Source organism: Acipenser ruthenus, chromosome 8, assembly GCF_902713425.1.
Source record: "Acipenser ruthenus chromosome 8, fAciRut3.2 maternal haplotype, whole genome shotgun sequence".
Taxonomy (NCBI): Eukaryota; Metazoa; Chordata; class Actinopteri; order Acipenseriformes; family Acipenseridae; genus Acipenser; species Acipenser ruthenus.
This window is the reverse complement of record NC_081196.1, coordinates 40,951,175-40,963,193: the sequence shown is the minus strand read 5'-3', so window position 1 is coordinate 40,963,193 and position 12,019 is coordinate 40,951,175. Positions and strand designations below refer to the sequence as shown.

At 37.2% G+C, this 12,019-nt stretch overlaps 1 protein-coding gene across 6 annotated transcripts in view; it reads right to left on the bottom strand.

Annotated features, from left to right (window-relative positions):
* Positions 1-12,019, bottom strand: part of LOC117406591 (FERM and PDZ domain-containing protein 4-like) — a 155,847-nt gene that overhangs the window by 17,654 nt on the left and 126,174 nt on the right. For all 6 annotated transcript variants that reach the window (XM_059028988.1, XM_059028987.1, XM_059028983.1 and 3 more), the window contains exons 5-7: positions 6,200-6,245; positions 2,244-2,348; positions 886-993 (exon numbers count right to left, since the gene is read on the bottom strand). In XM_059028988.1, the coding sequence (XP_058884971.1) occupies positions 886-993; positions 2,244-2,348; positions 6,200-6,245 (259 nt within the window). The remainder of the gene's footprint in view (positions 1-885; positions 994-2,243; positions 2,349-6,199; positions 6,246-12,019) is intronic.

Genomic DNA, 12,019 nt, shown 5'->3' with positions numbered 1-12,019 from the left:
GCCCTCCTGGGCTAAAGGGTTGTTTTGAAACACAAGTAAAAAAAAACCCAGATCCTCTTCAGAAACAGTCATGAGTACCAAACCTCATATACATTTATACAAGTAGCTGTAATTACACATGACTGTTGTCCTAACGCTGGGATTCTAACTTTCTTGGCTCAAGACTTTCCATGATGTGAAGCAACTTGACTGAGGACTGCCATCCAACGAAGCCAACGTTTCTTATTACACCCTTAGATAATCATTTGTAATATAAAATCTTCATTCACAATACTATCACAGATATTATCACCAGCTAAAGCAAAGACTCGTAAGATATAAAACAACAAGTAAACATAAAAAGATCCCAGGTGCTGAATACTGGGGAATGTGTTGCCTTTGGGTATTAAGAAAGCAACTAAAACCACTGGATTGGATCCTGTGCAGATGCAAATCCCATTCCACGTCATCCAATTACTTCTGGCAGAATAGAAGATGAAACTTTGCCTCATTTGCATGCTTAATAGCAGCAATGTTACACTAGTACTGTAGGAAAGGAGATTCTAGTTTGCATTATGGCGAGTACATTTTTCTAATTTCGATAATGGATCTACTGAAAAGCCATTTTGGCAGAGTATTGAGCTTTCCTGTTTACTTTTTGTCTTCTCAAAAAGGCTAATTATTAAGCTAAAACTACATTGCATTTCCCAGAGTTGCACCTTGGCATCAGGTTGGCTCTGGTAAATGGTTTACTTCAGCAATGAACTCAAATGCAAGTGCCAATGAAAGACAGTTGTGCACTTGCAAAGTAAATTCAAAAACGCTTGGATTGAAAACAAAAAGCAACTCAAATCAAAGCCTGTCAGGTTATAGTACCACCCGCAGTTAACCTGCTAGGTAACCCACCTTAATACAGGTGTTGCTGTCAAATCGGAATGATTTGGTCTGCCCGTTTTCAAGGTATACCTTCAAAACATTTGGCATGAAAAGAAGAGAGTTATCCTTGACAGTGTCCTGGTGAACAGAAAAGGAAACGAAAATGTGTTAATTCAAATACATAATTCTTTACGCATTACTAAGTAAATCATTTACACATATGTTTAATCATATATATCTACATCATGCTATTTAAGGTTTTATATATATATATATATATATATATATATATATATATATATATATATATATATTTTAGCTCAAAGAGCCAGGTTACAGGAACACTTTGATAAATGTACACTATTGCTATTAGAAATACAACTTGGTGCAATTTGAGATGAAAGCAATGATGTGAGGTAGTGCAGGTAGGTAGGTAGGTAGGTTATATGGGGTTGATGACAAAACCGTAAGCTTTGATAATGTCACATTACCTCCAAATGGCAGAACAGTTTTCCGATCCTTTTGCAGACTCACATGCTAACAATCAAACCTTTAACTAGAGTTAACCATAATCGGAGAGTCCAAATAGACTTTATCCATTTGCATAACCTGCATCACTGTGTAAAATGTAAATAATACCACAAGGTCTATTTGAATCAGTGCAGCACCTTAAAACGTAAAAGAGCAGACTTCATGCCACTGTATTTTTATTGTGTTCAATAAATAACTTCTTAGGAAAAACACCAGTAGGTTTACATTTTTTAAAGTCTGGCAGTATTTAGATCTGACACTGTTTTGATCATTAAAATAAACCCCAATGTGTATCAACTAAACTGTTTAAATAAAATAGAATTTAAAGGCATTGTTTACATGCTATGTTGCTTCACTTCTACAGTATAACCTGTAATAACCATGTTTCCCCGTGCACAGTGACCACTGAATCACTGGTGGGCAAGCTGTTCTGAAGCAATTTATCCATAGAAAGCTACCATTAAGCAAATCTAAGGTGTGAAAAAGCACTGGGAAAATGTACATTTCAAGCCTGGACCCTTGCACTATGCACATAACTTTTGTTGATTAGCATACAATTAAGATTTGATAACACATTTATTTGTGTTGTCTTTCATTCTGCATGCCAGTGAACAGGATGTACATTCCACTAAATATGGAAACTTAGACATATTAGTAAATAAAAACATGGAAAGATAAATGGCATGCATCACACAGAGCATAACTGAGATATGAAATGATGAAATAAAAATAACAATTTTCTGAGCATATCTTGCTTAAATTAAATATAAATTAAAAAGAAGCTTAATTTCATACAATTTTATGATTTCATACATTTTCATGCAGATCATTAAATACAGATGTGGGATTCTACTTACTGGAACCTGACCGTTTATAATGACCTCCTCAGAGAAGCGCACTTTGACAGGGTTTGACTTTAACCTGGCCTTTTTTGCAGCACTGATGAAAGCTGATTTGGGAGACTGAAAAGAACATAAAGAACCAGTATGCAGCAGATTTGTCCTGGTAAAGTGTATGCCTAAAAATCTATCTGCCTCTATTGCATGCATCTATTCTTTTGTTTAGCAAATACAATTTTCCATTACTATTTGCCCATATCTTAAAATGAAAAGCTGTATAACAGCAAAATGCCATGATAAATACTATTTAAAGGCATCTTACTATGTTCACGAGGCCATTAAGAGGCTTCCATGCAAAATATCATAAGCATTTTTTGCAAATGCTTTACTTGCAGGAATTGTCCTTTGTGGAATCATTGTATGTTCAAATATATGGCAGTACCGGGTGCCAGCTAATGAAGTTTTAATTAATCTACCAGGATGTATAGTAAGTGCTGTAGTTGTTGCAGACTAAACATCTGCAGTATGTTTCACAATACATTTATTTTCAAAGTGTGCATTTGCACCATTTTTTCCTTTACAAACTCCCTTTTTTAATATGGTAAAGTCTCCACATTGTTTTGATAAGCACAACAGTTAGAGTAGCTAGCCTTCATGTTCAATTACCAGAGAATTTTGAAAATGAAAAGTGAGTTCACATCAAAAGGGAGACACTATCAACACTGGCAATATTTGCAATTGCAATTCTGTGCGCCAGCCTCTGTGTGCATGTGAGAAAGCGTGTGAGGAGACTGCAAAACACATGCCTCCCTTGGGCGCAGTGCTGACTTTTCAGAATTACAGTGTTTTCTATTGCTTTAAATTATGATGGATATCCAGCTTAAGAGTCTATATGATTACCAGTACAAGAAACTGCTACACATATGAAGGGAAGTGTCCTCCCACTGGGGATTATCACAGCCAATAACGCTTCATCAGTAACAAACTGTGTGAGATTAATGGGAACAATTAGAATCATAGATACTAGACTGGAGTTGATGAAATCCAGTGGGGAAAATGCTACCACTGCTTTTGAAATGCTCATATTTGAATTATTTTACATAGCTAAATCAATTTCTGAAAGAAAAACAAAAGGGTAATACAGACACTTACAAACTTTGCTCCCAAGACAGTTTGTAACATCATTAGTGCAAATGAATGCTAATAAAACTGGGTAATCTGAGAAGCCGATCGTTAGTTATGCATGTAAAATGTACTAGGATTCGGTAAAGTGGTATAAACAAAAAAGATTTGATGGATAAATCACAGTTGATAACAAAATGATATCAATCACAGTTAACAGACATGTATGTATTCCAATACTTCTTCAGCTGATTCATTTTAGTTAATTCATTCCTGTTAACCAGGCTAATGGCATCAAGCTCATGTTCTTTAATACACTCCATCCTCATTATAACACTGTCCCTGAGAGCCTGAATTTTGTGTTATAATGAGTTGTGTGTTTCAATGAGGGACATTGTCAAAGGAGTTTAATGAGGTCTCATGTCAGGGATAGTGGTATTATGCCTTGTTTCCACTAGGAAAAACATCCATGCTCAAACCGTGTTTGTCTAACACACTGTTCTGTCAATTGCCTCCTGCCTCCTATCTGTGTCCAAATCGTGTGTAACCAACATGATTGAGTTACTGCAGAACACAGATAATTCCAGTGATCTGGTGACTACAGACGCAACGTCAATTGGGTAAAGCAGAAATACTTCATGCTACAAAAGTCATGCTATATACTAACTAAATTAATTTTTGTGTAGACAAATGCTGATTGTGTGGTGGTGGTGGGTGCCTTTGATAAATAAAACACATGTAAGTAGGTATTGTGGCAGAGTAGGGGGAGAAGTAGAAAAGTTGTAATCCAAAGGGACAGCTGCAGGACTACAACTCCCAGAATGCCCGGGACAGCCGACACAAGAACTTAAACATAAGAGAAAAAATGGAGGACGACAAAAACATTACAAAAGATCCTAACAGCGCAGCAAGAAAGCAACCGACAGCTGAGGCGAAAGTTGGGGTTGCCAGAACGTGAGCCTTCGGAGCTTGAGCTGCTGTGTGAGAAGGTGGTGTGGCCTACACTGGAGGAAGAGTTGCAGCCGACGGAGCAAGGGTTGCAGCCGATGGAGCTAGGGTCGCTCACACTGGAGAAAGTAGGGCTACTGCCGGCTACAGGGATGGGGGAGGACGTGAAGAGCCCACCTCCACCACAGCCCCGACCACCACCCCTGTTCCACAGTCTGGCACTGGTGGGTGCGGTCCCTTGCCCTGTGCTCCCGGACACCCTGCCGGAATGTTCGGACATCCCTGTGCTGGGCCTAGAGACCAGGTTGGTGCACCACCAGGCACAGTTGTTGGCCTGGTCCCTTACTTCACTCCGCCTGAAACCCCAGACGCCACTGCGCGGTCGGCATACGTTACTGACGTTCCCCCTGCCTTATACTTCGTTCCCCCTGGAGCATCAGATGTTGCTACGTCGGTTCCTGGGCTCTCACCTCTGCACACTGCTGCAACGTCAACGTCCTGCTCTCCAGTCGTCCCTCTCACCCCGTTTTGGTCCCTCGTCGCCGGTTCACAGCCCCTGCCTGGAGATGCCGGATCATGGATCATCCCACCCTCAAGCCCGATCGCAACAAGGGTGGTTGTGTTTTGGGGTGGGGGGGCAGGAGAAGAAGCCATATGCAGCCTGGCTGACGGTGTACAAGCCAGCTGCTGAAGAGGCTTTTAAAGAAACGAGGTACTGTTTTGTTTGCTGGTAAACGGCTTCGCCATCCAGCTGTAGTTAGGGACGGAGAAAGTTTCAGTTGGTACTCCGAAAAGGAGTTAGGTTTTTGTTTGGTTTTGTTTTGTTTTGAATAAAAATAATAAAAGTGCACGCAAGTGCAATAAACTACAGTTCTGTGTTTGTGTCGGTGTGTGTAAGGGTGAAAAGTGAGCCTCAGGCTACATTTACAGTATATAAAACAAACTCAATGAAGCAGCAGTCCCTATTTGAATAACATATACTTTCTTTAAACTATACTGTGCTTGTTTTCTCAAGTTACACTACTTCTCTGCAGTCTCCTCAAAGACCCGCCGTGGATCTAACATTCCACCTCCTTTCGCACTCGCTGTCCATCCATGAACTGCCTCCTCATCAGCTGAACTGCATGCGATGCACAGCCGTCAGTACACTAATTAAGACCAGTACTAACCTATGTTTACTTGCACACAATCAATCAATATTTATCTTGCTACCAATGTACACACTCATTGAATACAAATTTCATGCTAATGGGAGCTGATTAGCAATTTCCAGAACAACAACAAACAAGTAAAGCTAATTAAAAAAAAAACAAATGGAGGAACAGGAAATGGGACTACATTGTGAGGAAGTGCATCAGAAGATAATTGTGTGCCTACACTTTGGGACCAGTCTTTACCTAGTTATGTAAATGTAGATTGGTGGTGTTTTTTCCTTAGGCTATCAGAATCTACACAAATATGATGTGGGTTTGCAAACCAGTACCAATCATGGAACACGGGTGGGAGCACAGACATGAGCACCCTAAGTACCCAGATGGAAACAAGGCCTAACAGAGTTTCATAATGAGGATGGAGTATACTTGGAGGGAGTTCACCTAGTTTGGATTGAAGTAAATGGGGATCATCCAAGGTTTAGGTGGGATCTACACATAATCCAATCTGCTATAAATGTAAAGGTAACAATGGTGCAAATGAAGACACACTTGATGTGAATATTTCTCTATCAGTGCTTCTACTACAAAAGGCTACTTTCCAAACAGTCAATTATATCCAGTATACAGCATCAACATCTGCAAAACAGATGATTTTAATCCATTTATTCACAACGAAACTTGCAGGTATTGGTATCAATTGTAATTTTGATAAAAAAAAAATACTCTGCAGAAGAATCTGTAAATACTTACTGGGTATGGTTGAACAACTGTTAATATGATTGATTCTTTGCAGCTCCTGAAGAAAAAACAAACAAACAAGAATTTAAAACACACTGAAATTCCCAATTGTACCAATGTATTTATGCTTTATTCTGTAGTTTTGCAACTGGCAATTAGAAATGCTTTAATTTCAAGCAGTTAAAATGTCATCATTTGTTTACTTTGGAAGTAGGTTCACAAATTCACATTGTCATAGGACAACGCAACCAGAAAACATATATAAGCTCTACGTATATAATGTGTATAGGGAAATTGGGTTGAAAGTCAATCCAACACAGAAAATAAACGGGCATCATATCTTCATTAAATCTACCCGTATGGTTCATTGTAATCTACATAAGAAGCTACAGTACCAAAAATATATCTTACTTAGAGACAGAACTTGAATTTGACATCTACATGTATCTCCTTTTACACAGTCCAGGAGTGAGAACAATTTCACTCAGAAATGCCATATTATTCATTCAATCAATCAATCAAATTTTTATATAGTACCTTTCCTGTAAAACATCTCAAAGCGCTGTACATAGCATAACATACATCAGCAATTGTTAATAAATTTTCATCAGATATATTAAAAGATACATTAAAAAGATACATTAGAAACAGCATTTAAAAACAAAGCAATGTGGTTTTTAAATGCTATTTTATTGTTCGCTGCCAAAACCTTCCAATTTAACCGTATATTATTATTTATTATTTGTTTATTTAGCAGACGCCTTTATCCAAGGCGACTTACAGAGACTAGGGTGTGTGAACTATGCATCAAAAAATTGTTTTGATTGTGTTACCTGCAAAGCTAATGGATGCTTGCCTGGATCAATTTGACTCCATCAGTCCTAAGGAGTAACTCTGTACTACATCCAACATATGCCGTTGGCAATACCTAAACAATTTTCTCGACAAGTTATTCACTGCATCAATTTAGTGCAATGTCTGACAATGAGCGAACCTTGACATTGTAATGAAAAGTGTCATTCAGAGATGAGCTACATGTACACTTTTAGATAATTTACAAGCAAATTATATCTGCCATATCAAAATGTAATTAGAATTAACACTGCTGGAATTTGAATCCATGTCATACTCCTAATTTCATAGAAAGCATTAGGGATAACTCTGTTTGCAGCAATGCAAAATAATAATGTAAATATTGTACATGGTAATACAAGCTGGTATTCATCTCATGAGAGGTCAGAGTGCCTGTCCACAAAGACCAAACGTGTGTGGGTGGTTCAGATAAGAGTGGAGAGGCTGGGAAAGGTTCCAGACAAGCGAGGAACAGCAGAACACAAATGTGTAGCTGCTCCACTACTGTTGATTACCATGGATTTTAATTTGCAAGCCTCTTAAACATCCATTGATCAATTATTCACCCCTGGGCCTCACATAGTTAGCTGCTCAGTAACGTTGCAGTAAATGTCTTACATTTGTGTTTGTTTTGTGATGAGGAAAGTAAAAATTCGATTGAAATTCCTTCTTGTTAATAATAGAATTATAGTTTTCTAAATGCATATATAATATTACAGTTGTATTTGAAGGTGTTTGAGAATCTACCCTGTGTGCTTCTTGCTTTTGAATACTAAAGTGTTGTGAATGCATTGATTATTACCTCTACTATATTTAGGCTTGCCACTATTAGATTTTAATTTTTTTGCCAAAATGACGATTAGTATCGACATTTATTTTAGAAAGAATTTATCGTTTTTTCCGATCTTTATTTTTCAATTCAAGCAGAGAATGGGTGAAATCAACCTTTATGCTTAAAAAAAAAAAAAAACAACAAAAAAACAGACTTTTTATGCCATTGAGAAACGTGAAGCCAGTGAAGCCCCTTTATCATATTTAACATCCAACAAAACCATAGTTACCAACAACCCAATTGAAATAATGTTTGGTCACAGCAGAGCTATACCTTGTAAAGATAAAGATCCTACAAAAATTTAAAAATTGTCTCAAATAAACCGTAGACGACGCAGCATATAAAAGTGTATTACGCAGACTTTTATAGCATATTTACGAGTAAAAGTAATATGAACAAAACAATAGACAGTTGAACAGAACTAACTTGCACTTATTCTTCAGCACAGCTGGAGTCACTGGAAGGTAAGGCAGAAGACTGTTTTCCTCTTGGACCCCATTTTCAAATCAAACTAGTAACTGTCACTGTATACCTAGCAAAAGCCTACCTACACCTTAACCCGCTAATTTCAAAAGTAGACTCTTTGAATGACAGACGCTTGAGCTGGCAAATGAAAGTGCACAGTTAATGATTGACAGTCATTGAAACGAATGAGAGCATTCTGGCACTGCTTCAGTCAACGAGATCTGTCAGAACTGGGTGAAATGACAGAGACAGTGAAACTATACTAACAGATCACTGAGATGAGTGACAGCAAGACAGGACAATATAAAAACTAAACAAACTATAGATGATTTCTAAATTGTTATTTTTGGTACGAAAATAAAAAATAGCGAGTGGTTTTACCGACGTTTATCCTACATAAATTTATTTCAGTCGAACTCTCATTTTTGGGGAATTTGACGTTTAACAAGCTTTACCGATTAATATCGAAAAGTAGCAAGCAGTTTGTCTCTAGATCTCCAAGAAGCCTTTGGAATGCCCTTTTAATCCCATGGCACATGGTTCAGTGAGGGTCATGATCTCTAGAGAACAGGAAATCAAAGGACATCATTGGGCAAGCTCAAAACAGACTGCTGTAAAAACGACATATGGCTCCTTCTCAGCAAAGAATTCAGAAACAAAATTCCATTCCAGTCCTGTTTATTATTCCAACCTGTCCCTAACGATTCAGTTTCAATTTGCTTTGCCTTTCAGTGTCTAGTATTGTAACTGTTCTCTGTGCATCATGTGTAACTAAAGTAGTTATGGAATGAATGGAACAAAATGTGGTTTGAAATAGGATTTCTGTGCCAGATTTGTCCGTCCCTGAGCAAAGCACTGCATGTATGGTTAATTTACTTATTGTCTTATGTGATTTAAACATCTGAACCAACACGTATTTTACATTAGACTACAAATATTACTAGTAATTATTAAGAAGAAGAAGAAGAAGAAGAAGAAGAAGAAGAAGAAGAAGAAGAAGAAGAGAAGTAGTCATAGTCCTGGCTGACATATAAGCACAGATTGCTCAGGGTTCTTGAGAACTGTTCCCATAGGGAACACATACTTGTTCATAACAGAACCGCAGTATTGCAAGGTGTCATTTTAGTCAACCTGCTGCAGTCTGTAGATCTGGAGGCTGTCTTTGCACTGCATTGTCCTTGATGTCAATTAACTTTACTGCACCAGTATATAATATGCAGCAGTCTCTGTTCAATACATTGGCTGTTAGAGAACTTGCATTTGAATTATTATCCTTTAAAATGATCACAGCATTTCATACATTTCTAGCCTATTCTGCCATCATTTCTGTATCAGTGCTTCTACTGCAAAACTACAAAAGGCTACATTCCAAACAGTCACTTATATACAGTGTACAGCATCAACATCACATGCTCTGTGTTTCTGCTTAGGTCATTATTAACCATGCTTGTTACTGCTGAATTACTGAAGTAAAAACATGACCACTAGAGGATTACAGCCACCATTTCTGTCCCCTGTGCAACTGTGAGGTATTAAATGGAACATCTCTATACAAAATCACAGTTTCAGACGGGACAGAAATTGCAGAAACTGGCTGAAAAAGGACATCAAGCTCTGAGCTGCTTAGCAATGCGGCGCAATTTGGAACAGATACCAAAATGAGAACATGAGCATGCATAAAAACTAAAACCCTGTTTCCAGTAGCTAAAACTATTGTTTTTTAGTCTGTATACAAAAAGGATTGGCACCCCACCAAAACATTTTCCTGTTGTAACAAATAAAGCATATATGGAAAAGTGAATTTCATAAAATCCATAAATAACTTTACTAGCAATGGGAGTCATCTAGTAAGATCACAGATTCCCGGCCAATTATTATTATTTATTTTTTTTAAAGTACCTGATCACATTTAGATAGCTTTTTCTGCAACCATTGCTAGACAAACAACATTATGTTTCTTTGTGGTCAAGTGTGCATCCCTAAGCATTTACATAATGCAGTATTCAAAATAAAGTGCACGATACTCATTGGTATGCATAAACAACTCATACTTGCATGACTGAGTTCTTCATTCCAAGGACATGTATTAAAATGCAATACTCAAAGGACGTGTAGTAGGCATGATCTACATAACAATCTGTTGACTTTAAGAGCAACACAGCTTAAAATAGTTTTGTGGATAGAGCCCTATAAGTTCATTTTTATGAATGTTCTAAAAACAGACTATTCCCAACACAAGCAGGTGATTAAAATAAATAAATAAATAAATTACATAAACCTCACTGCCAGAAAAAAAAATCTATTTTTAGATGCCCAGTTAATAATAACATAATTCCAAATTCTCTGTAAGACAAGAACATAATTTAATCATTGTTACTATTACTGGTATGGATCAAACATTACTGTTAATTCATGAAACCAGCTGTGATGCTTTTTTACAATTCACAAATACCATTTAGTCATTTATCCCTGTGCTAATCTGCCATTTTTACATTTTCTTTTCATTTTAGATTACACAAAAAAAAATGCTTAGTGAATAATGGCCCACTGTCTCTGTGCCTCAAAAGGAAAAGAATACACTTTGTTTTCTAAAAAATAGAACTGAAAGGGTGAAAATTAATCATACATATCTTGAAGCCTCCCCACTTCTAACTACTGCATGTAGGGGTTTAGGTCTGGTATTTGAAGTGGCTGTGGACTGGAACTGTACACAAACCAGAAACCTCCTGCCTCCGAGTCTATTAATCACAGCAGGACCAATAGTGGAGCACATAGTTCTATGTACAGTAGCTGGTAGTTCTTGGAGTAACTCTTACCTGCCACTAAAGGGGTTGTTACACAACCATGCCATTCTGCCAGAATTCCATCTTTTCAGTTGAGAGTCATAATGGCAGTGGCATCCTTTGTTTGACTCCACTTTTGATAAGTGAGGTCCTCATAAAAGTTCAGCCTTATCTTTTCCAAGGTCGTAAGTTGATATTGTCGTTTATTAAATTAACTGAAAGCCTGACTGAAATAATGCTTGTTGATTTCAGCCAACAAGCCATCGCTTTGTGATTAATAGGTTAGTGCTGGAAGCCAGTGCCTTTCCAACTAAAATAAAACTTGATGAATGTCTTTTGCCTGCTATTTTATTTTATATCAATGAAATAATTAAAGGTTGCTTAAGCACTCAAGTTTGTCATTTTGTTACATTAGCATAAAAGTTTTTCTTTTCATGAAAAAGGATTTTAGGATTTATTTAATACAATCTGAAAATATGACCTTTAAAGTCTTAATGGTGATTTTGTCATTGTATTATTGTTATGGCTTACAGGATTCACAATACATGAATTTCACTTTTCACCGATCTATTGATAAACGTCAATTAATCAGATCTAGCCAACCTGAAAATAAATTATTTCAATTATTTTTTAACCTGTTTGTGTTGGGACTGCAACCCCCTGTTTTAAACCCCTCTTACCATAGCTGGTAGAGTGGTATATTAACAAAAATAAAGGGGACTATTTAAAATATATCCGCTGTTCGGACATTCACTACTTCCCACACCACTCACATCCTGACAATCGCCTACACTTTTCATACTTATAAAAGGTACATTGAAACATGTGTCTACAGATGGCTACCAAACACTTTTAACTATACAGTGCTATTATACATACTTATATATACATAATTCTTCC